The 21,308-nt window shown below is 38.0% G+C and overlaps 9 protein-coding genes across 9 annotated transcripts; 5 read left to right on the forward strand and 4 right to left on the reverse strand.

Moving 5' to 3' along the window:
- Nucleotides 1-53: 53 nt before the first annotated feature.
- On the forward strand, nucleotides 54-1,978 carry B0P05DRAFT_532898 (Endonuclease/exonuclease/phosphatase; the record flags this gene model as incomplete). Its single annotated transcript, XM_051577145.1, has 5 exons — nucleotides 54-543; nucleotides 604-677; nucleotides 721-828; nucleotides 874-986; nucleotides 1,039-1,978. Coding segments are annotated over exons 1-5 (1,217 nt in total), but the record flags the coding sequence as incomplete, so codon positions are not given.
- B0P05DRAFT_532900 (CTD kinase subunit gamma CTK3-domain-containing protein) lies at nucleotides 1,979-3,060 on the reverse strand. The gene is made up of 5 exons (XM_051577146.1): nucleotides 2,872-3,060; nucleotides 2,492-2,668; nucleotides 2,361-2,446; nucleotides 2,228-2,315; nucleotides 1,979-2,182 (listed from the first exon to the last, which is right to left on the reverse strand). Exons 1-5 carry the CDS (start codon nucleotides 3,034-3,036, stop codon nucleotides 1,988-1,990), a joined length of 711 nt encoding a protein of 236 aa, XP_051437028.1. The 5' UTR covers nucleotides 3,037-3,060; the 3' UTR covers nucleotides 1,979-1,987.
- A 247-nt stretch (nucleotides 3,061-3,307) lies between these two features.
- Nucleotides 3,308-5,003, forward strand: B0P05DRAFT_532906 (uncharacterized protein). Its single transcript, XM_051577147.1, has 4 exons — nucleotides 3,308-3,677; nucleotides 3,724-3,864; nucleotides 3,913-4,235; nucleotides 4,284-5,003. Exons 1-4 carry the CDS (start codon nucleotides 3,407-3,409, stop codon nucleotides 4,932-4,934), a joined length of 1,386 nt encoding a protein of 461 aa, XP_051437029.1. The 5' UTR covers nucleotides 3,308-3,406; the 3' UTR covers nucleotides 4,935-5,003.
- B0P05DRAFT_532907 (uncharacterized protein) lies at nucleotides 5,004-5,894 on the reverse strand. Its single transcript, XM_051577148.1, has one exon. The coding sequence runs from the start codon at nucleotides 5,865-5,867 to the stop codon at nucleotides 5,412-5,414; it is 456 nt and encodes a 151-aa protein (XP_051437030.1). The 5' UTR covers nucleotides 5,868-5,894; the 3' UTR covers nucleotides 5,004-5,411.
- Nucleotides 5,895-6,736: 842 nt separating this feature from the next.
- B0P05DRAFT_532912 (P-loop containing nucleoside triphosphate hydrolase protein) lies at nucleotides 6,737-7,818 on the reverse strand. Its single transcript, XM_051577149.1, has 8 exons — nucleotides 7,713-7,818; nucleotides 7,590-7,648; nucleotides 7,455-7,541; nucleotides 7,328-7,400; nucleotides 7,166-7,277; nucleotides 7,037-7,121; nucleotides 6,912-6,990; nucleotides 6,737-6,858 (listed from the first exon to the last, which is right to left on the reverse strand). The coding sequence occupies exons 1-8, from the start codon at nucleotides 7,777-7,779 to the stop codon at nucleotides 6,803-6,805; spliced, it is 618 nt and encodes a 205-aa protein (XP_051437031.1). The 5' UTR covers nucleotides 7,780-7,818; the 3' UTR covers nucleotides 6,737-6,802.
- An 85-nt stretch (nucleotides 7,819-7,903) lies between these two features.
- On the reverse strand, nucleotides 7,904-10,696 carry B0P05DRAFT_532919 (Piwi domain-containing protein). The gene is made up of 3 exons (XM_051577150.1): nucleotides 10,233-10,696; nucleotides 10,031-10,183; nucleotides 7,904-9,976 (listed from the first exon to the last, which is right to left on the reverse strand). Exons 1-3 carry the CDS (start codon nucleotides 10,663-10,665, stop codon nucleotides 8,058-8,060), a joined length of 2,505 nt encoding a protein of 834 aa, XP_051437032.1. The 5' UTR covers nucleotides 10,666-10,696; the 3' UTR covers nucleotides 7,904-8,057.
- Nucleotides 10,697-11,148: 452 nt separating this feature from the next.
- Nucleotides 11,149-18,017, forward strand: B0P05DRAFT_487256 (Sec63 Brl domain-containing protein). Its single transcript, XM_051575273.1, has 2 exons — nucleotides 11,149-11,214; nucleotides 11,275-18,017. The coding sequence occupies exon 2, from the start codon at nucleotides 11,332-11,334 to the stop codon at nucleotides 17,926-17,928; it is 6,597 nt and encodes a 2,198-aa protein (XP_051437033.1). The 5' UTR covers nucleotides 11,149-11,214; nucleotides 11,275-11,331; the 3' UTR covers nucleotides 17,929-18,017.
- A 98-nt stretch (nucleotides 18,018-18,115) lies between these two features.
- B0P05DRAFT_532924 (40S ribosomal protein S17-A) lies at nucleotides 18,116-18,932 on the forward strand. The gene is made up of 3 exons (XM_051577151.1): nucleotides 18,116-18,142; nucleotides 18,257-18,562; nucleotides 18,763-18,932. Exons 1-3 carry the CDS (start codon nucleotides 18,140-18,142, stop codon nucleotides 18,883-18,885), a joined length of 432 nt encoding a protein of 143 aa, XP_051437034.1. The 5' UTR covers nucleotides 18,116-18,139; the 3' UTR covers nucleotides 18,886-18,932.
- A 70-nt stretch (nucleotides 18,933-19,002) lies between these two features.
- Nucleotides 19,003-21,081, forward strand: B0P05DRAFT_532930 (glycoside hydrolase superfamily). The gene is made up of 9 exons (XM_051577152.1): nucleotides 19,003-19,115; nucleotides 19,166-19,223; nucleotides 19,274-19,340; nucleotides 19,395-19,460; nucleotides 19,505-19,843; nucleotides 19,892-19,997; nucleotides 20,146-20,415; nucleotides 20,462-20,671; nucleotides 20,712-21,081. Exons 1-9 carry the CDS (start codon nucleotides 19,018-19,020, stop codon nucleotides 20,980-20,982), a joined length of 1,485 nt encoding a protein of 494 aa, XP_051437035.1. The 5' UTR covers nucleotides 19,003-19,017; the 3' UTR covers nucleotides 20,983-21,081.
- Nucleotides 21,082-21,308: the final 227 nt, after the last annotated feature.

Below are 21,308 nucleotides of genomic sequence, written 5' to 3' on the forward strand. Positions count from 1 at the left end.
TTTGGGAGGAGCCCATAATTATTAATGATTTCAATCAGTGTTACCTATCCTCCTTTTAATTTTCCTTTTTTAACCATTGCTCTTCTTCTTTTCTCTTTCTTTTCTTATTTTCTATATGCAGCAACAAGTCAAAGCAACTAGCTTATGCAAACATGCAGACAGACTGAAAGTGTTTATAGGCACTTGGAACATGTATGGCCGATTATTGCCTATTGATTTGTCTACATTTCTGACAAAAAACGAAATACTGGAGACAACAACAGCACCCTCTTATGCCCTAGATAAATCAGCCGTTCACCCGTATCATTTACTGGTGATTGGTACCCAGGAGTGTGAAAGAGATATCTCTGAATCGCTTTTTTATCCTTCAAAAGAGGTTTGGGAGAAGCGATTATCGGAATACCTTGGTTCCCATTACAGGTTACTAAAGACAGAAACCTTGGCTGCATTACATATTGCTGTGTTTGCTTGGCAGCCTGTTGCTCATCTCATTAAAGACGTGCAGTCTGAGCATATCAAGACAGGTTGGGCAAACATGATTGGGTAAAGAATTGTTTAACTGTCATCTAAAATTAGTAACTTATTTTTTATTTTTTTTTTTAGAAACAAAGGGGCTGTCGCTGTTTCTGTCTTGATAGGATCTAAGTCTTTTATTTTCATCAACTGTCATCTTAGAGGTAATCAAAGTGTGACATATGCAATTTCGCTTATCCATGATAGCGCATCAAACAAATGTGGCAGAAAGAAATGCAAATGTACATCGCATCCTTTATGAACTTAAGATGCCTAAATTCAAGACATTAAAGCATAAGAAAAAGAAAAAATCCAGTAAGATTCAAAAAGAAGCAGTTATATGAAATGACATGAACGTAGATCCCTGTGTGATTGACCAATTTGATCATGTATTTTTGTTTGGTGATACAAACTATCGCATCAACGCCGAACGCTCCTTTGTATTTGAAGCTGTCCGAAATAGAAATTACAAAGTAAATTTACATAAACGTGTGTTTTGTATTTATTTATTTGTTTTTTTATAAGACTCTATTAGAATATGATCAACTCACTGAGGAAAGGAAAACTGAAGGCTCCCTACTTGGTCTGTTTCAGGAACATCCTATTCACTTTCCTCCTACTTACAAATTAGACACCATCATTGTTGGCTCATCTAGTTCTATTCCAGGCGTAGCAAAAGAACTTGAAGAAAGACAGAAATTTTTGACTGATGATAGCTGTACTCTTTTTAATCATACCCATCCACTTTCTACTTATTTTTCACATCACAATGTGATTGTAGGCAGCACGCATAAACAGAAAAAGAAACATGGCCGATCTTCATCTACTTCGTCTTTACCCACAGCCATGGCTACACCTTCCAAACTAAAAGAAAACATGAAAAAGGCTGCTTCTTATCATAAAAGAGTCATGTCTGTCACTTCTGTTAAAAGGAGAAGCCTAAGTAGAAGATTTATGTCTTCTGCTCCTGATATTATACCCAAAAAAGACGAGGATGAAGAGGGAAAAAAACGCAATGATATGCATCAAGATTCCAAGGTTGCATTGCTTGAATTTCCTAATACCATCTTGTGCTACGATAGTTCTGAAAAGCAACGCGTGCCTAGTTGGACAGACCGTATTCTTTGGTGCGATCATGCTTCCACAGACCAGTTATCAAAACGAATGTCTCTAGCAAATACAAAATCAAAACTTTTTTCGTTTAAAAAAAGCAAGCAACTTTTGCGAGATACTACTGTTTGCTATGCTTACGATGCAGTACTGCATGAATCTTTGATGGGTGTAAGTGACCATATGCCTGTGATTGGTGTATTTGGTATTTTGTTTGATGAATGGACACCACGCCAAAAATTCAACAAAATTTTACCCCTTAAAAAGACGTCTACAATCCAAAGCCAACATAAAAAAAAATTGGTGTCTCATAAGAAGAGACATTGGTGGCAACGTCTTTTTGGTTAAATAAATCAGTTTTTATTTAGTTGGTGCTTGTTCTTTGATTTAACATGGCATGCCAAGCATAGTTCGGTAGTCGGAGCATATTCTGAACCATCATAATTTCATAATCGTATTCAGGATCGAGTACGTCTATAGAGTTCCAAAACTCTTCAAATTCTGCATCCTTTGTTTCATCGGGTGGTCGTATCCAGATTTCTTCTCTTGATCTCTTGTGCTAAACTAGAGTATAAGTCATATATTGAATTTGCTGTTGACTTACTCGCTCTCTGTCTTCTTCCATCCTTCTCAAGATATCATCTTTAGCCATAATGTCTGTAGCTTTTGTAGTCGTTTGTGCTGCATCGATACTAGTGCAGATGTTAGTTCATATGAAATAAGCAACTACAGAGTACCTTGAAGCGCTTTCCAGGAGAGGTTTCTCGGCTTCTTCCAAAATGTCCGCTTCAAAATACTCTTTCCGTTTCCAATTACTGATGATCTATCATAGTGTCAATAAATTTCTTATTCTTTTCTCTGTCTTTACCTTTTGCGTGTTGGGTATGTTCACTACCCCTTGAGGTTCAGTGGCAACCACGGCGTGTATGATTCGAGGCAGATCAGGACGTGTCAGATCGATATAACCAGAGAATTTTGACTTTTGACTCGCTGAAAAAATGGCGTCTAGCACGTAAATGATATTTAAACGAGCATTTAACGTCGCCTAAAAAGACATTCAACATTATGATTATTACAACGATTCAAATTACAATAAGAAAAAAGGAGACACAATGATATTTTATATGTATTTATATAAATATATTTATAACAAAAAACATTGTATAATTTTGGTTGGATACAAATACCCATCCCCCCTTCTCCTTCTCCATATATATACACACACATAGATATGTGTTTTTACTCTACCTGTTCAAGTTCTTCCACTAGACAACTGTATAAATCCTCAGATAATTTTCGATGTCGCATAGCGTAAATAGCTGCTTTGTGTATAGATTGTTGTGAAGCGTTGACTCTACGCAATAACTCGATAAATTCTAATCGACATTCAAATGGATCTAATTCTGCTGACATTATCTTGATATATTACAAAAAAAAAAAAAAAGAAAAGAGGAAAAAAAAAAGAGAAGCGTCATTGGAAAAAATAAATGGAGTACACTATTTCGGGGCTAATTATCTGACACGACTATTTTTTCTGTAATGTGGTTTACGGAAGAGATGCTCTGTGATGATGTGCAAATAGACTGTTACAGAATTGATTTTAAATAGAAATGAGATGGTCTAGTATCCTTTTTGGAGACTTGCTTACTCTGTAGACCCATCTGTTTTGTCCAAAACTTTTGAGTGTCGTGACTCGTTCTACTGAATCATGAAAGGATGTGACTATCCTTAGCAAAGCATAAGAAGAATAATTTTCTTGAACTTTCTCGATTCTATATCAACCATGAAGTTAACAACAAACCTTATTTCCGAGATCTACCCAGACCAACCTCTGGAGAACCTGAAGGAAATCAAATTAGCAGAAAAAGAAATTGAAGAAATACAGGATATTTCAGCTTGTAAAGAACTTCGCAAGCTCAACCTTTCTAACAATAAACTTGTCGACGAAAACTCTATTGCTGGTTTAAAAAACTTGGAAAAGTTGACACTCTTGAACCTTTCTCACAATAAATTCAAGGATTTGACAGGCTTTCAACATTTCCAGACATTAAATGGTGAGTCTTGTAAAAAAATTCCATTCTTTCTGACTGAATGTTGTAGTTTTAAATGTTAGCCATAACGAATTGGTTCATATGAGTCCTCATTTAACCCGTCTCAAACAATTAAAGGCTCTTATCTTGAACCATAACAATTTATTAGAAATTGAGAATATTGAACCTTTGCTTCAATTGAATACTTTAGGTAAGCTATTGATATGTATAGATCAAGAAGCTCATTCTCTCTACATAGTTATTTCCCATAATCAAATTGATACTGTTCCTCGTTTATCTAGTCTTGCTGAACTTACAAAGCTTTCGGCTGCTCATAACCAATTGGCTCAAGTACCTGACTTGACCTACAATGTTTTGCTGAAGGAACTTCGATTAAACGATAACAAGATCAAAGAGATACCCGAAACATTAAGAAAGTGCAATGCTATTGAAATTCTTGATTTTGGTAACAACATGTTGACAGAATGGAGTGATATTGCGCCTATTGGGTCTTTGCTGCATTTACATAATTTGAACTTAAAAGGAAATCCCATTACGAAAAAGAAGGATTACCTTGAAAAGGTTGGTTGACATGATTGTTCTTTAAGGCTGACTTTTTTTTTTTGAAAGGTTCTTGATCTCGTTCCTTCTCTTCGTATTTTAGATGGCGAACGATTTGATCCTAAATTCTTGATGCGTAAAAAGAAACAAAGAGAAAACTTAAACATTGTTGAGAAGAAACAACGTCTTAAGCGCATGAAACTCCAAAAGGAAAAGAAGGAAAAGAAATCTCAAGTATTAGATGCTGATGGCGATGTTCAAATGGACACAGTACCTAAAGAGCGTAAAGTGAAGGGCACAGATATTGCCAAGGTCAAGACTAAGCGTGCTTCTGAAGCTACTCAAGATGAACCTGCCAAGAAGAAGAAAAAGTCGGATGAAAAGGATACATTCTTCTTGAAGCCTGAAGAAACAACCACAAAAGAAAAGAAGTCCAAGCCAGTTATGGCAACCAAGAAGAAGGTAACGGTTACTAAAGAAACTGAAGTTCAGGAACCAGTTGTTAAGGAAACCGAAAAGCCAAAGAAGGCACCTGTGGAGGCTGTTTCAAAGCCACAGACAAAGGCTCAGACAGGTGTTGTGGGTGTGGTTGACAAGACAAAGAAACTCAAGACAAACAACAAAAAGACAACAGATGTTGTTGCTGCATTAGAAAGTGAAAATAACAAGGAACAAGATACCAATACTGGTACTGGTTTAGATGTTGGTGGTTGGGATTAAAAAGAAAAGCAAGTAATATAATTATGCATACATTCATTTCTAATAGACATCGTATAATAAAATAAGCGTTTATTCTATATAATGCTACTTACCCTACATAAAAAACTCTTTTCTTTCTGCTTGGAAAAATGGGTCCTGAAATAAAAATCAATTTCCGCTGCTGAAGATGATGATGATGATTGATGCTTGATGATCTTCCCCCCATGTGAAACTTTTTTTGACTAGAAAATATGATTTGCATTTCGTTTATTGTGTGCCAATAAACGATTGGTTGACTTACAAGCACAAAAGACAGAGAAACAATATTACAAACAATAAGATATATGTACTGAAGAGAGAAGAGGGGGAAGAAATGGTAGTAATGATAGTAGTGGTAATCCTCTTTGTTCTTTTGAAATCTTTTTTGTTCTATATACTCTAGTGTTACCAGTCATGAATATTTTGTTACTATTTGACTGGCTTACTTACAGGTATGTATTATAAGACAGCAAGAGGCTCCGAGCCATCATCATCAACAATAATGATTTCTTCTTCCTCGTCATCTCCTTCGTCTTGCTGTTGTTCTTGAGAGATAGCAAAGGCGATTGCTTCTTCCTCATCACTCTGGCAAAAATCTTCTAGATTAAGTTCGCCGTCTGCTTCACACTGAGCAAGTAAGTCGTCAAACCAGGATTCCAAACAGAGCTCGCTCTCTTGTTTGACTCGCCTTGCTTCTGCGTTATCTGCAGACAAGTGATCGATCTCTAACAACAAGATCTTGAAGGTCTCCATGACCTCTGCAGAGATTTCACCTGAGGAAGGCGTTGACTTTATTGTGTTTAACACTTGCGATAACTCTGCTAGTAAACTTTCGTTATTATTGTTATCAACACGAACACGCTTTAATGTGTCTGATTCAATAGAAGGCGAGCGACTACGTTTGTGGTTGGACATTATGATCTGTAAGTGTGAAAAAGAAAACGAATATTCTCAATTGGTCACTGTCGAAAAAATTGGTCGACTTTTTTAAACTCAATTAGTCAAGTTTTTAAGCCAATTTGGTCACTTCCTTGTAGCCGAGTTGGCTAAGATCATAGTGCCTTTATTACGTCTTTATAGTGGTAAAGATAAAGGGCTTTGTTAGACTGGTTTTTTTTTAAAATCAAATTGATTTTTGGAAATGTTTCAGGGGAATGGCTTCACAGCATGATTTATGATAGAATAAGGTAGACACTATGTATGAGTTGTTTGTTTATGTGATGCTTATGTTAATAAATATGAGGTGAATGTATAAATAGCTGCATTTGTCTTGCTGTTATTTGCCAATTTTAGGTGTTTCCTTGAAAGATTGTTCAGCTTCCTTTTTCAACAACTTCCTACTCTGAACGGGTTCTGATTTATGAATTGTGTGCATAATAAGAAAGGCATAAATAGATCTCCAAAATAGCAAATGTCTTTGCCTTGGCGACATTTGTTTATCGTATTACTCACATTAGAATATGTATATTGCCTACTTTCTTGTAATGGCAACCATATTTTTGCTGATGAAGGCACGCTGGACTGGACTCCTCTCCTACTGGTGGTAGATATAGATCGCCGACGGCAAGTCTGACGCACTAATCAAGCCCAAATGTCCACACAATACTACTCCAAGATGTCCTAAGCACTCAGGAAGTGAAGCATCACCTAAGCTTCTTCATAGACTCAGCGAGTATAGCTACAGGCACTGATTTATCTATCATCTTAAAAGAACAGACAAAGTTGTTTGACAAAAGCCCTTGTGACACACCAAATTGTGCTATACAATAAACTTTAAAAAAAGAGAGAAAGAATGATGACTATTTATTATTGATATACATATTATTTGTTACTTGTGATGACAACAGTTATTAACAAGCACATCCACTTGATTCTGTGCCAGAGTTATTAAGATTAATTTTTTGCACTAGTGAAAAATAAGTATCAAGACTTTTCCTTTTTCTTTCACAGCTAACTTACTTTGCTCTTTTTGTTCAGTGGGGCTATTACTATTGATACCAGGTAAAGCTTGAGCAATTCTTCTAAACAGTGTTTTAACCTATTAAACAAGTTAAGCCATATGAATAATATAAAAAGAAAATTACGTTATGCCCAGCTTTTGCGCTTGTTTCAATAAACATCACGTTGAGTTCTTTTGCTTTCTTTTCGCCTTCTTCAGTGGTTACTTCTCTATATAGCAGTTTATTATCTGTCTTTTGTTCTAAAGAACCAACCTCTTTTCATTAAGATCGGTCTTGTTTCCCACTAGTACGACAATGGCTTCATTTCCTCTTTCAGCTCGTACATCATCTATCCACTTTGTTGTGTTCATAAATGAATCTCTGTCTAGTAAATAAAATTAGACTTCTCTTTTTTTATTTTTTTTTCCAACTTACTTGACATATCATATACAATAACAGCAACGGAGGAATCTCTAATGTAGCTCGGAATCAAGCTTCGGAAACGTTCCTACATGGCGGGTGCTCAATTATTTGTGTACAGTAGCACAATGGTATACTTTACTTGTCCTGCTGTATCCCATAGTTGCAAGCGAACCGTCTTATCTTCCAAATACATGGTTTTGGATAGAAAATCAATACCAATAGTGGCCTTCCCATGGTATCAGTATAGATTAAAGCTTTTTTCTCCCTTACATACCTGATATGTACTATCAAACGTATCATACATAAAACGAGTAATAAGTGAGGTTTTGCCAACTAGAAACAAAGATATTGACTGTTAAAATAAAATAAAATAAAACATAGTTTCGTTATGATTTACCACTCTGCTCTCCAAGAAATACTAACTTATATTTTCTAAGTGGACTACCAAATTCAACTGAGGTCATGAGATTTTTTTAAAAAAAAGTAAACAGAAAAAAAGAGAGAGTGAAAAGAAAACGAGCGTTTTAGATGTTTGCTTAGTGTGACTTTATTGTGCCTGAATGTATTGGCTCCTTTTGAACAGGTTCGCTCGTTTAAAAAATCATCCTGTTTCCTAAAATTGATAGCTTTCTTTTATTCAATAGAATATATAGGACCTAGTATTGTTCAAATAAGAATATTATTCACTGAAAAATGTATGAGGAGGATTAAAACATGATGTATGTACTTGAATAAGAGAAAATTACATAAAGTACATGACTCTTTGAAGCGCTGGCTTAACCTCGGCAAAGTTGCTAATGTCCATGGCTTCGGAAATATCAGTGGATTCCGAAAAGCTTTGATAGCCACGAAAATGGAAGCGAGCTCGAGCGGCCACCAAATCTGCATAATAAGCTGCTGGAACAAGTGAGACAGATCGAGTAGCACGACCATAGGTATAACAGAGACGGTAAGTCAATTCCTGAAGAGAATCGGCAGTGAAGTGGTTATCGTCATAAAGAACATGATAGTGAGTAGAACGAGAAGTGCCTTGAAGACCAGCATGAGATTGAAGGTAGAAGTCAAACTCAAAAGGATGGACAATATTGGTATCAATCACAGTACCAGGTTGACAGTTACCACTACGATCAGCATCGTTTCTTTGCAGGGGGAAGAAACGAGCATGGTGGCGTTTTTGGGCAACGACGAAAGTGATACTTGGCTTATAGCTCCCATTTAGAGAGGCACAGGCAGCACGAATAGCAGAAACTTCGTTTTCAAGAATATTCTTGAATTGACCTTCAGATACGCCATCACGATAAAAGAGGATTCGTTCAGGCTTTTGGCCACAACTTTGATAAAAAGATTTGAGTAATTCTTTTACCATATTGCCGAGATCGACGATATTTTCTGTGCGATGCGTCTGCACTCGGACTGTGGAGGAGCATCTAGAAGCACGAGAATCCATGTAGGCAATAAGTGCAGCGATAGAGGGTTTGTTTGTGTCTCCAGCAGGAGGATGAACAACATCTGCACCAAATACAATGGTAGGACGCTCAGAAATAAATGGTATTTCGGAAGGTTCCATATACGAGTTTATACCACCCAACTTGATGTTTACTTTGAGAGCCACATTAGCGCAATATTGTTTTTTAGCATCTCTTATATGTTTAGATTGAAGACATTGAGAAGAAACACCAATGACAGTATCAGTAATTCTTTTGATTTCGGCATAGAGAGAAGTACCCGTATTGGGCAGAACACAGACAATGAGTTGAGGTTCAGCATTGGCAGCATGACCAGCTCTTAACCATGCTTCCTTCAAGGAACGATCAATATTGCCTTGAGGATCAGCAGCGAGGACAGGAGGCTCACGTTTAATGACATTTAAACCAATGTCAACAAAAGTTTGACACAACTCACGAACAAATCTTTGAATGGCAGGTTGAGGGATGTTACCAGCAAAATTGACAATAGACCAAGAGCCAAGAGTAACACCTCGAGCAAGTCTTTTACCCCTCAAACTCCAAACACCATTTGAGGGAACAAAAGAGCCTTCAGGAGTAGTAGTACTATAATTGATTCTGGGAGCAGGAAGTACACGAGCATCAACAAGAGCCATCTGATTATCAACCGTCATGCCAAAGTTTTGCATATATTCATTTCTACGGTAGTTTATCTCTGCAAAACCTTGGTTAATTTTATTGGCACGAACAGCTGGATTTTGACACGTGAACTTGATCATTTCAGCAGTTTGTATTTGATTTAACTTTCTGGCAAGTCTTTGGCCTTCAAAAATATTACAGACTTCCATGGGAAGAAAGCTTGTTTGTCCAACAACGACACAAGGCAAGAAGGGATATGTCAAACGCTTTTTGTAAGTATCGAAGAAATACTGAGTCACAGACATCTGCTTTCCAGAAGGGTCTTCAAAAAAAGTATCATCAGCAGAAGTATCAGTCAAGTTACGGATCTTGTATTTGCGATTTATTCCACCACGGTGCGTCACTTCGATACGAATAGCCTTGATGATTTTTGTGAGTCTTAAGCGTTCTCTTTCAGGTATGCCATTACGGAGCTCATCAACAGAACGACGGTTCAATATTTTGACAACTTGTTCAGGCAAGGGGCCAGGCTCCCAGAAGGCGGTAGCACTAACATCAATGTTTATCATCATTTCACCTTAAACAAATAAATGATTAATCAGCATGTGAATTATTGTCAAAACAAACTAACCAACAGTGGGACGAGCAGACTGATAATAACCTTGCCAGACTTCAGTAGCGTTAGATAAAGGCTTTTTGCCTTTAGGACTATAGAAGGAACGACCAATAGTGACACTGTTTAAAGTAGGAACATTTCGAATGAGAATATCCAATACCATAATAGCTACAATGATAAATTAAGGGGTCATAATTACCCAAGTCAAACTTTATACCAGATAAACAATTTGAAGTGGCACTTGATTTCCCATTCAAAAACAAAGGCAGTTCTTTCATGTCTATCACTCCCACTTTTTTGATACGAACAGAGTATTGACTTACACGACGTCCTTCTTGAATGTTGACATCAAATTTCTTGGCTTGTTCTTCACCCAAACGAAGTTTAGAAGAAGAAAAGATATTTCTACGGCCATCAAAGACAGCTTTCGCACCATTAAAAAACTCCTCGCCAGTAGTTACTTCCAACGTCTTCCAGACTTCTCTTTGCTTACCAATTGGTAGCTGAGGAGGATCAATAGCCACATCATAGTGGTAGATATCGCAAGTTGGAAGTGTTTGAACTTGAAAGAAATTTGAGCGAACCCGTGTGGCTCTTCCTGAACTCCCTACATTAGGTCGAAGAACGAAATCACTAATGTCTGTAGCCATCTTATAGCAATTGAAACAAGAAAGAAAGAGTAACAAGACAGATAAACTTTTATGCAAATCATTTCTATACGGCTATTCAAACACAGACATGTTTGTTGCTTATTTATGCAACCTCAATACATCTTTGTTATTTATTTCCAGAACAAGACAATGTAGCCAGAAGCAATCAATCAATCATAGTCAAACATTGAACACAAAATAACACAGAGAGCAAATACTTCTTTTGTATAATGATTGCTTTTATTGAAGTAAAAAAGCATAAGCAAAAGAAGAGAAATGAATGACTGATTGATGAGCGATAAAAAAAATGTGATCTTATTGATACATTCAGGACAGCTGTATTATGCATTAAAGCTCTCATTTCTGCGTTATCTTGATTTTTAACTGCAGACAGTGTTTTGACAATCACGACCCTAAGCCACCACCACCTACTATTAATGACGCAACAATTTGTTGGCGCAGTTTTCAAAAAGAGTAATTCTTCTTCTTTAACTTGTACACTCTTTTCGTTGCAACTCGTTTTTCCTATCCTTTTTTTATTCCTTATAGGTAAACAACAAACGCTTAAAGCTTAATTGTACTAACAAAATCTTTTTTTATCTCTAATAGAGCTTGCAACACCTCACAAAGCTTTTCTTTTATTTTTTATTGTTTGATATATAAGAAATGGCTGAAAACTTTGCAAAAGCAAACCAGTATCAATATGCTGCCACTTCAAGTTTAGTCTTACAAGCAAACCGTAAAGGGCTACCGCGTCGAGACCAAGAACCAACTGGCGAACCTGATTCTTTATATGGAAAGATTGATCCCAAAGATTTTGGTTCTCGCGCAGAAAGAGAAATACCCAAAGATATTGAACAAAAAAAGAAAAAAGCTGCTGCTAAACGTTCTGAAGCATCAAATGAAAAGAGACGCAAGAGAAAAGAAGAGAAAGCTATCAGTCGAGCTTATGGTTATTCTTCTGTTCTTTCAGCAACTGAAGACTGGGAGGGTCTCAACTACAGACCTCGTACAAAAGAAACACGCGAAGCTTATGAACACATTTTATCTTTTGTTTATGAGCATTTGGGCGACCAAGCACGCGATGTTATCAGAAGCGCTGCGGATGATGTTTTAGAAACACTTAAGACTGATACACTTAAAGACTTTGACAAGAAGAAAGAGATTGAATCTGTGATTGGAAATATTGGATCAGAACAATTTGCTCAACTTGTCAATCTGTCAAAGAAGATCACTGATTATTCAGCTGATGGCGAAGCTATGGATGTAGATGAAAATGGCGACAAAATTGGCGAGATTGATGATGAACTTGGTGTCGCAGTTGTTTTTGATGACGACGAAGATGATGGGGAACAAGATGACCAATTTGAAATGAAAGATGACGAAGAAGATGTTGAAGAGGATAACGTCAATATGCCTGTTGCAGAGGAAGAGGAAGAAGCAGAGTCCACTGATGATGAATCAGGCTTCAAGACTGTTCTTCCTGGCCAAGAAAAAAAGAAGAAGCGATCAGGCAATAAGAAGTCTTCTGTTGCTCAAGAAGACGACACACTTTTCCCTCATGACATTGATGCCTTCTGGCTTCAACGTCAAATTGCTGCACACTATTCTGATGCACACACCGCTCAAGAAAAGACAGTTCAAGCCTTTAATATCTTGGGCTCAGAATCTATTGATATTCGTGATTGCGAAAATGAACTAATGGTTCTTTTTGACTTTGATAAATTTGATCTTGTACGCATTTTGATTAAGAACCGCGAATTGATCTATTGGTGTACACGTCTTGCTCGAGTAGATGGTAATGACAGAATTGCTGTTGAAAAAGAGATGCAAAACAAAAACTTGGGTTGGATTTTGCGTAGTTTGAGTGGTGATCGTCAACGTCGGGGCGAGGCTCTTGAAAGAAAGGGTGTAGTTGACACTGCCATGGAAATTGATGATGATGCCTCAAAGGGTCGCAGTCGTGGCCAATTGCCTACAACTGTTACTATCACTCCAGGCACAACAGTTGCTCCTCAAAAAACGATTGATTTAGACTCTCTTGTGTTTGAACAAGGCTCTCACTTGATGTCTAACAAGAAGGTCAAGTTACCTGATGGCTCATTCAAGCGTTCTAAAAAGGGCTATGAAGAAATTCACGTTCCTGCTCCCAAGCCTGAACAATACTCTTCTGGTGAAAAGCTAGTGCCTATCAAATCGTTGCCTGATTGGGCTCAAGATGCTTTTATTGGCCCCAAAACATTGAATCGTGTTCAAAGTAGACTTTACCCTACAGCATTTAATAGCGATGAGAACCTTCTTTTGTGTGCTCCTACTGGTGCTGGTAAAACTAATGTGGCTATGCTTACCATCTTGCATGAAATTGGCAAGAATCGTGATCCCGAGACTGGCTTGCTTGATCTCGAAAATTTCAAGATTGTCTATATTGCTCCCATGAAGGCCTTGGTAGCTGAAATGGTTGGTAACTTTACTCAACGTCTCAAGCCATATGGTATCACTGTAGCCGAGTTGACAGGTGATCGTCAATTGACAAAGCAACAAATTGCTGAAACTCAAATCATTGTCACTACTCCTGAAAAGTGGGATGTCATTACTCGTAAAGCCACTGATCGTAGCTACACTGCTTTGGTTCGTCTTATTATCATTGATGAAATTCACTTGTTGCATGATGATCGTGGCCCTGTTTTGGAAAGTATCATTTCTCGTACTATCCGTAACATGGAACAAACACAAGAGCTTGTTCGTCTCGTCGGTCTTTCTGCTACTTTGCCAAACTATGCTGATGTTGCTGCATTCTTGCGTGTAGACAGCAAGACTGGCTTGTTTCATTTTGATGGTTCTTATCGTCCTTGTCCATTGAAGCAACAATTTATTGGTGTAACAGAAAAGAAGGCCATTAAGCGTTTCCAAACCATGAACGAGGTCTGTTATGAAAAGGTCATTGAACAACTTGACCAAAAGGAAGAGAATCAAGTCCTTGTTTTCACTCACTCTCGTAAGGAAACTGCCAAGACAGCCAAAACACTCAGAGATATGGCTATTGAAAAAGAAACCATTGGCCGTTTCTTAAAGCAAGACTCTGCTAGTCGTGAAATTCTTCAATCTGAAGCTGCTACTGTCAAAGACGCTAACCTTCAAGATCTCTTGCCTTATGGTTTCGCTATTCACCATGCTGGTATGACTCGTGCTGATCGTACTTTGGTTGAAGATTTATTCACTGATGGTCATATCAAGGTCTTGGTTTCTACTGCAACACTTGCTTGGGGTGTCAATTTGCCTGCACACGCTGTTATCATCAAGGGTACTCAAATCTACTCACCTGAAAAGGGTCGCTGGGTTGAACTCTCTCCTCAGGATGTCTTGCAAATGTTGGGTCGTGCCGGTCGTCCACAATATGACACATATGGTGAGGGTATTATCATTACAGCACATTCGGAGCTGCAATACTACCTTTCACTTATCAACACACAGCTTCCCATTGAATCTCAATTCATTTCTCGACTTGCTGATAATCTTAATGCTGAAATTGTTCTTGGTACTATCAGAAACCGTGATGAGGCTGTTCAATGGTTAGGTTATACTTATTTGTATGTCCGTATGTTGCGCAATCCTACACTCTACAGTATCTCGCTTGACGAGCTTGAAGATGATCCTCACCTCGAACAAAAGCGTGTGGATTTGATTCATGCTGCTGCTACCATTTTGGATAAATGCAACTTGGTCAAATATGACAAGAAATCAGGTCGTTTCCAAATCTCTGAACTTGGTCGTATCGCCTCTCACTTCTATGTCAGCCACCATTCCATGTCTACTTACAACCAACACTTGCGTCCTATGATGAGTGAAATTGAGCTTTTCCGTGTCTTTGCTCTCTCTGATGAATTCAAATACATTCCTATTCGTGAAGAAGAAAAGATGGAATTGCAAAAACTCTTGGAACGTGTGCCTGTGCCTGTCAAAGAAAGCCTTGATGAACCTACTGCCAAAATCAATGTCTTATTACAAGCCTATATTTCTCAATTGAAGTTGGATGGTTTTGCTTTGGTTTCTGACATGGTCTACGTAACTCAAAGTGCTGGTCGTATCCTTCGTGCTATCTTTGAAATTTGCTTGAAACGTGGTTGGGCTCAATTGACCAAAAAGGCCTTGGATATGTGTAAGATGGTCGAGAAGCGTATGTGGTTGCCCATGTCTCCTTTGCGTCAATTCAAGGCTATGCCTCAAGACATTGTTCGTCGTCTTGAACGTAAAGAGTTCCCTTGGGAGCGTTACTTTGACTTAAATCCTCAAGAACTTGGTGAATTGATTGGTCAGCCCAAGGCTGGTCGCACACTTCATAAATTTGTACACCAATTCCCTAAGCTTGATCTTCAAGCACATGTTCAACCTGTTACTCGCTCCTTACTCAAGGTAGAGTTGACTATCACCCCCGACTTCCAATGGGATGAAAAGGTCCATGGTCTTGCTGAAGCTTTCTGGATTCTGGTTGAAGATGTTGATGGCGAACATATCTTACATCATGAATATTTTGTATTGAAGCAACGTTATGCTGAGGAAGAACATTTAGTCTCTTTCACTGTTCCTCTCTACGAACTATTGCCTCCCAACTACTTTGTTACTATTGTTGCTGATCGTTGGATGCATTGCGAGACCAAGTTACCTGTCTCCTTCAAGCACTTGATCCTTCCTGAAAAGTATGCTCCACACACTGAACTCCATGATCTTCAACCTTTGCCTGTGTCTGCTTTGCGTAATCCTGAGTATGAAAAACTTTACTCTTCTTGGATCAACCATTTCAACCCTGTGCAAACACAAGTATTTAATGCTCTTTACACAACTAATGAAAACACCTTTATTGGTGCCCCCACTGGTTCCGGTAAAACTGTTTGTGCCGAATTTGCTCTTCTTCATTTATGGAATCAAATTCCCGACTCTCGTGTTGTTTATGTTGCACCATTCCAAGAACTTGTAGATCAACGTGTTGCTGAATGGTCTGAGAAGTTCAGCAAGATTGGTGGCGGTAAAGAAATTGTTGCCTTGACAGGCGAAACAAGTGCTGATCTGAAGTTGTTGGAACGCGGTAATGTTATTTGCTGTACTCCTACTCAATGGGATGTTATTTCTCGTCGTTGGAAGCAAAGAAAGAATGTTCAAAATGTAGACTTGTTTATTGCCGATGAAATTCATATGATCGGTGGCGACCTTGGCCCTACTTATGAAGTGATTGTTTCTAGAATGAGATACATTGCTTCCCAAACTCAAAAGCCTATCCGTATTGTTGCTTTGAGTACTTCTCTTGCTAACGCTCGTGACTTGGGTGAATGGATTGGTGCTACTTCTCACTCTGTATTCAATTTCCATCCATCTGTGCGTCCTGTGCCTTTGGAGATTCATGTCCAAAGCTACAATGTACCTCATTTTGCTTCTCTTATGATGGCTATGGCTAAGCCTACTTATTTGGCAATCACAACACACGCAGACAATAAGCCTTCTATTGTATTTGTTCCTTCAAGAAAGCAATGTAAATTGACTGCTGTTGATCTCATCACCTATTGTGTTGCTGATGGTAAGACTGATCAATTCTTGCATTGCAAGTTGGAAGAGATTCAATCTATTTTGGACCGTATTCAAGACAAGTCTTTGGTTGAAACACTTCAACATGGTATTGGTTTCTATCATGAAGCTCTTTCCAAGCAAGACAAGAAGATTGTTGAGCAACTTTATGAAACTGGTGCTATTCAGGTCATCATTGCTTCTCGCGATACATGTTGGGCTCTTCCTCTTCATTCTCATATGGTCATTGTGATGGGTACTCAATACTTTGAAGGTAAAGAACATCGTTATGCAGACTATCCTATCACTGATGTGTTGCAAATGATGGGTCGTGCCTGTCGTCCTTTGGAAGATGAAACTGGCAAGTGTGTTCTTATGTGTCAAGCTAACAAGAAAGAATTCTACAAGAAGTTCTTGTATGAAGCATTGCCTGTTGAATCTCACTTGGATCAACTTTTGCATGATCACTTTAATGCTGAAATTGTCACTAAGACCATTGAAAACAAGCAAGATGCTGTTGATTATCTCACTTGGACTTTCCTGTACCGTCGTATGGCCCACAATCCCAACTACTATGGTTTGCAAGGTACTTCTCATCGCCACTTGTCTGATCATCTTTCTGAGCTTGTTGAAACTACTCTCAATGATTTGGAAGAGACCAAGTGTATTACCATCGAAGATGAAATGGATATCAGTCCTCTCAATTTGGGTATGATTGCTGCTTACTACAACATCAACTACACTACTGTGGATATGTTCAGTGTCAGTCTGAAGAACACAACCAAGCTCAGAGGTCTTTTAGAAATCGTCTCTTCTGCTACAGAATTCGATGGCATTCCTATTCGTCATCATGAAGAGAATGTCCTCCAACGTATCTATGACCGTGTGCCTGTTAAGTTGGCTACTCCTAAATTCAACACACCTAGAATCAAGACCAATGTCTTGTTACAAGCACACTTTTCTCGAGTCCAATTGCCTCCTGATCTTCAATCTGATCAAACCTTGATTGTCGAGAAGGTTGTTCCTCTCTTACAAGCTTGTGTTGATGTGATCTCTTCCAATGGTTGGTTGTCGCCTGCTTTGGCTGCTATGGAACTATCACAAATGTCTGTTCAAGCCATGTGGGACCGTGATTCTCCTCTTAAGCAGATTCCTTACTTTACAAGTGAAATCATCAAGCGTTGTGAAGAACAAGGAGTTGAATCTGTGTTTGATATCATGGAATTAGAAGACGATGTTCGTAATCAATGTCTTCAATTGGATCAACGCAAGATGCGTGAAGTGGCTCGTTTTGTCAACAGATACCCCAATATTGAAGTTGGTTTTGATATTGCCGATAAGGATGCTGTGTCCGCTGGTAGTATAGTGAATGTCAGAGTTCAACTTGAACGTGAAGTGGACGAGGATGATGAAGAGCAAGATGTAGGACCTGTCATTGCTCCTTACTTCCCCAAGAAGAAGGATGAAGGTTGGTGGATTGTTATTGGTGATCAAGAAACAAAGACTCTATTGGCTATCAAGAGAGTGACATTACAACAAAAATTGACTGTTAAACTAGACTTTGTTGCTCCTAAAGCAGGTCAACATACACTTAAGGTCTATTTGATGTCTGATAGTTATAATGGCTGTGATCAAGAATTGGACATGGAATTAGATGTAGCTGAAGGCGAAGAAAGTGACGAAGACGAATCTATGGATGAAGACGAGTAATAGAATTCTCTTGTGTGTTTATATTATTTTGCATGAACCTCTATATTTTTTTTTTCAATAAAATCATGACAGCTTTTTTCCAAAAAAAAAAAAAAAAAAATTAAATTAAATTTCAACAACCGAATATGTGGCTTGACATCGGAGGAGGCAATAAAAGACATTTGGACAGAGAGAGATTGAATTCTTCCTCTTTAAATCTATATCTATCAAAATGGTAAGCTTATAATTCATCCATCCATCTATCCATCCATCCATTATTAATCCATCTGATATTGTATGGATGGATGCAAAAGACATTTGAATAGAAACTAATTTCTTCATTTTTTAGGGTCGCGTTAGAACTAAGACTGTCAAGAAGGCTTCTCGTGTCGTTATCGAAAAGTACTACCCTCGTCTTACTCTTGACTTCCAAGTCAACAAGAAGATTCTTGATGAAGTCTCCATCATCCAATCCAAGCGTCTCCGTAACAAGATTGCTGGTTTCACCACTCACTTGATGAAGCGTATCTCTCGTGGTCCCGTCCGTGGTATCTCTTTCAAGTTGCAAGAAGAAGAACGTGAACGTCGTGACAACTACGTTCCCGAATTCTCTGCTTTGGATACTTCCAACGTCGAAATTGATCCCGAAACTGAGGTAAGCATTTTTTCATTTTTTCTATATACACCTTCAGAAACAGAAAGTTTGGTCGCTCGAATTTTTTTACTTGGAAACTTGTAAAAAAGTTCGTGTGTCAGTGGGGAGATCTTTCGATGGCCATTTCGTTTCAAAACTTTGTTTTTGAAGGTGTCAAGATCTCACACAACACATGAACCTAACGTCTTTCTGTTCCATAGGCTTTGCTCAAGGCTATCAACTTTGACAACCTCGCTGGTGTTAAGGTTGCTGCTCCCGTTGCTGCCTTCACTCCCCGTAACAACCGTGGTCCCCGCCCTCCTCGTAAGGCTGACCAAGCTTAAATTCCTTCATTTTTGTTTATTCAATAAAAATAATTATGAACAAGTAATTCAATATTGTGTCTATTGAGGAATGCTCGGATCATTCTAGTTTATAAATGAATACATTTCTTTGTTTTCCTTCAAATTGTATCCATGTTAAAGCTCATTTATTTGTCATTGACATTTATTGTGTTGCAAGAAGTACACTGTGTATTCAATGCTACTTCAAACTCAAATGTTATTTACTACTGGTAACTTTAGACAACATAGAAAAGGATACGATGAAATAATATGAAAATAGGGGTCAAAATTCTGCAGGATTCGCATCAAGTGATCCAAACCATCTTTTATGGCAGAAGGTTCTATAGGATGCATCTATATTGTATCTTGCTAATGAGAATATGTATAGCGGCTAGCATCTTATTGTGACGATGACGATAAGGACATTATTGTCGTCTCTTTCTTACACCAATTTGGTAAGCCGGAAATAATATGAATAAAGAAGCTCTCATAAACTTGCATATGCATAGGGCAAGGAAGATCTACATCATTTGATTTAGCTAATAGTAGTCAAGACTGTAAGGGCATTATCCCTGGTAACTTATCCATATATCTACGCTCTTTGTTCATTTTATTGTAGGAACCCAGTTATTGCATTGTCCAGACATGGAAGCAGGTAGAGTGAAGAAGAAAACGATAAAATCAGGTCTGACGATATCCAAAAGATATCAAGTATTGTCAAGAGAGAAACAAGAAAATCATCTTGTCTATGGGGGAGCGACACCAGCGTATGGGCTGGGATCAGCCAAGGAAGGAGAAGACTTGGCAAATGAATTATGGGAGACATTTGGAGGCGGCGCAAAATCTGATACTGCACGCCCCTTTGGCACAGCCATTGTTGATGGGTTTGATCTTGATATTGAGAATGGTGAGAAAATGGGATACACCTCATTTGTAAACAAAATGCGTCAAAACTATGGTAAATCTTTATGTCTGCATATATAGTCTATTCAACATTTCTTGTTAGAACTCGATAACTCAAAAGCTTATTACATTGCTGCTGCTCCTCAATGTCCTTTTCCAGACTACTATGTAGGAGATGTATTAGACAATACTTGGGTAGATTTTGTAATGTAAGTTATGAAGACATGGTAACACGTCATTAAATGCACAGTCCAATTTCAGGATCCAATTCTACAATAATGTATGTGTAAACTTTAATCATGATTTGTTTAAATGTATTAACATTCTATTTTTGATAAAGTTCTGCAATCTCGTTAGTGACAATGGCTTCAATTATGATGTCTGGGAGAGCTGGGCAAAGACGAAATCAATGAACAAGAATGTACGTTTATTTGTTGGTATACCAGGTAGCCCCACAGCAGCTAACAGAGGCTATATACCATACACACAACTAGTCAATAAGATTAACCCTTTGAAATCCTCGCCCTTCTTTGGTGGTGTTATGGTATGGGATATCTCTCAGGCATATGCTAATACAGCTGATGTATTACCCAATTATGCTTCAGGTGTATCTCGATTGATCAAAGAGTAATTGTTTATTTATTTAAGAGGGTAAATTGAACTTTATTATTAGAACTGACGATACTGCGCCTGTGGAACTTGCACCGATCACAATCAACACAGGAACAACTACTGCTTTGGAGTCTAGTTCATTATCAGGATCTCAACCTGATCTAGTCTATTCTACTTCTCAATCTATCTGGACTACTACACTGAAAAGAAATGTGACAACAACATCGACTATCTTGGTTGTATCTACACTTATCGATCAACCTTATGAAAGGTAAATATGAATAGATTACATAAGGGCTCATTTTGTTTAGTATTGTTACAAGTGACCAAGTGATAACATATACCCAGTCATTACCATCGTCTCTTGATAGTATTACTTGGACAAGCAACAGTGTTACACCAAGTGCATTACCTATCGCGAATCAGGCTTGTGATAGAGAAGGTAGTCTTGTATGTCATGACCAGTTTTCATTTGCTCAATGTAATTCTGGTTATTGGGTTGTCCGAGACTGTATGAGGGGTACTGTCTGCAGGGAAGATCATAACATAAATCCACCTTCTATTTACTGTGGATATCCGTAAACAATAAAGCAACTTGGAATCACTCAACTATAATCATAAAAATAGGAAGAAAGAGGAGGTGGGGGAGAGAAGATCAAGCATGTAGGAGAAGCATATGAGTAGATTTATTTATTTATTTGAGCAATAATCTCTACCTAGTAGAGCCATAAATAATGACAGATTTTGATTTTCTATGATACGATTATGCTAAAATAGGCATAGACAAAAAGAGAATGTAAAAATGGAATATATCTATATTATATGTATTTAATTAAAGAGGCTTTATACAAGAGAAAAAAAACGGGAGTTATAGGAAAAAATCAAACGCTGTTTCGTTGTTTGTTCTG

The sequence above is a fragment of the Gilbertella persicaria genome, assembly GCF_025201335.1.
Source record: "Gilbertella persicaria strain CBS 190.32 chromosome Unknown B0P05scaffold_10, whole genome shotgun sequence".
Classification (NCBI taxonomy): Eukaryota; Fungi; Mucoromycota; class Mucoromycetes; order Mucorales; family Choanephoraceae; genus Gilbertella; species Gilbertella persicaria.

What these genes read in the sequence shown, in the direction of transcription:
- B0P05DRAFT_532900 (XM_051577146.1), bottom strand. Translation starts at nt 3,036, where the DNA reads ATGTCAGCAGAATTAGATCCATTTGAATGTCGATTAGAATTTATCGAG. An exon ending in CTCCTGGAAAGCGCTTCAAG is followed by an intron (nt 2,316 to 2,360) that starts GTACTCTGTAGT and finishes CATCTGCACTAG; the next exon opens with TATCGATGCAGCACAAACGA. An exon ending in TGGAAGAAGACAGAGAGCGA is followed by an intron (nt 2,183 to 2,227) that starts GTAAGTCAACAG and finishes ACTCTAGTTTAG; the next exon opens with CACAAGAGATCAAGAGAAGA.
- B0P05DRAFT_532906 (XM_051577147.1), top strand. Translation starts at nt 3,407, where the DNA reads ATGAAGTTAACAACAAACCTTATTTCCGAGATCTACCCAGACCAACCT. An exon ending in GCTTCAATTGAATACTTTAG is followed by an intron (nt 3,865 to 3,912) that starts GTAAGCTATTGA and finishes CTCTCTACATAG; the next exon opens with TTATTTCCCATAATCAAATT. An exon ending in AGAAGGATTACCTTGAAAAG is followed by an intron (nt 4,236 to 4,283) that starts GTTGGTTGACAT and finishes TTTTTTTGAAAG; the next exon opens with GTTCTTGATCTCGTTCCTTC.
- B0P05DRAFT_532907 (XM_051577148.1), bottom strand. Translation starts at nt 5,867, where the DNA reads ATGTCCAACCACAAACGTAGTCGCTCGCCTTCTATTGAATCAGACACA.
- B0P05DRAFT_532912 (XM_051577149.1), bottom strand. Translation starts at nt 7,779, where the DNA reads ATGACCTCAGTTGAATTTGGTAGTCCACTTAGAAAATATAAGTTAGTA. An exon ending in TATTGTATATGATATGTCAA is followed by an intron (nt 7,278 to 7,327) that starts GTAAGTTGGAAA and finishes TTTATTTACTAG; the next exon opens with ACAGAGATTCATTTATGAAC. An exon ending in ACCGATCTTAATGAAAAGAG is followed by an intron (nt 7,122 to 7,165) that starts GTTGGTTCTTTA and finishes ACTGCTATATAG; the next exon opens with AGAAGTAACCACTGAAGAAG.
- B0P05DRAFT_532919 (XM_051577150.1), bottom strand. Translation starts at nt 10,665, where the DNA reads ATGGCTACAGACATTAGTGATTTCGTTCTTCGACCTAATGTAGGGAGT. An exon ending in CACTTCAAATTGTTTATCTG is followed by an intron (nt 10,184 to 10,232) that starts GTATAAAGTTTG and finishes TTATCATTGTAG; the next exon opens with CTATTATGGTATTGGATATT. An exon ending in GTCTGCTCGTCCCACTGTTG is followed by an intron (nt 9,977 to 10,030) that starts GTTAGTTTGTTT and finishes TATTTGTTTAAG; the next exon opens with GTGAAATGATGATAAACATT.
- B0P05DRAFT_487256 (XM_051575273.1), top strand. Translation starts at nt 11,332, where the DNA reads ATGGCTGAAAACTTTGCAAAAGCAAACCAGTATCAATATGCTGCCACT.
- B0P05DRAFT_532924 (XM_051577151.1), top strand. An exon ending in AAATTGATCCCGAAACTGAG is followed by an intron (nt 18,563 to 18,762) that starts GTAAGCATTTTT and finishes TCTGTTCCATAG; the next exon opens with GCTTTGCTCAAGGCTATCAA.
- B0P05DRAFT_532930 (XM_051577152.1), top strand. Translation starts at nt 19,018, where the DNA reads ATGTTAAAGCTCATTTATTTGTCATTGACATTTATTGTGTTGCAAGAA. An exon ending in ACCATCTTTTATGGCAGAAG is followed by an intron (nt 19,224 to 19,273) that starts GTTCTATAGGAT and finishes GAATATGTATAG; the next exon opens with CGGCTAGCATCTTATTGTGA. An exon ending in ATCGATCAACCTTATGAAAG is followed by an intron (nt 20,672 to 20,711) that starts GTAAATATGAAT and finishes CATTTTGTTTAG; the next exon opens with TATTGTTACAAGTGACCAAG.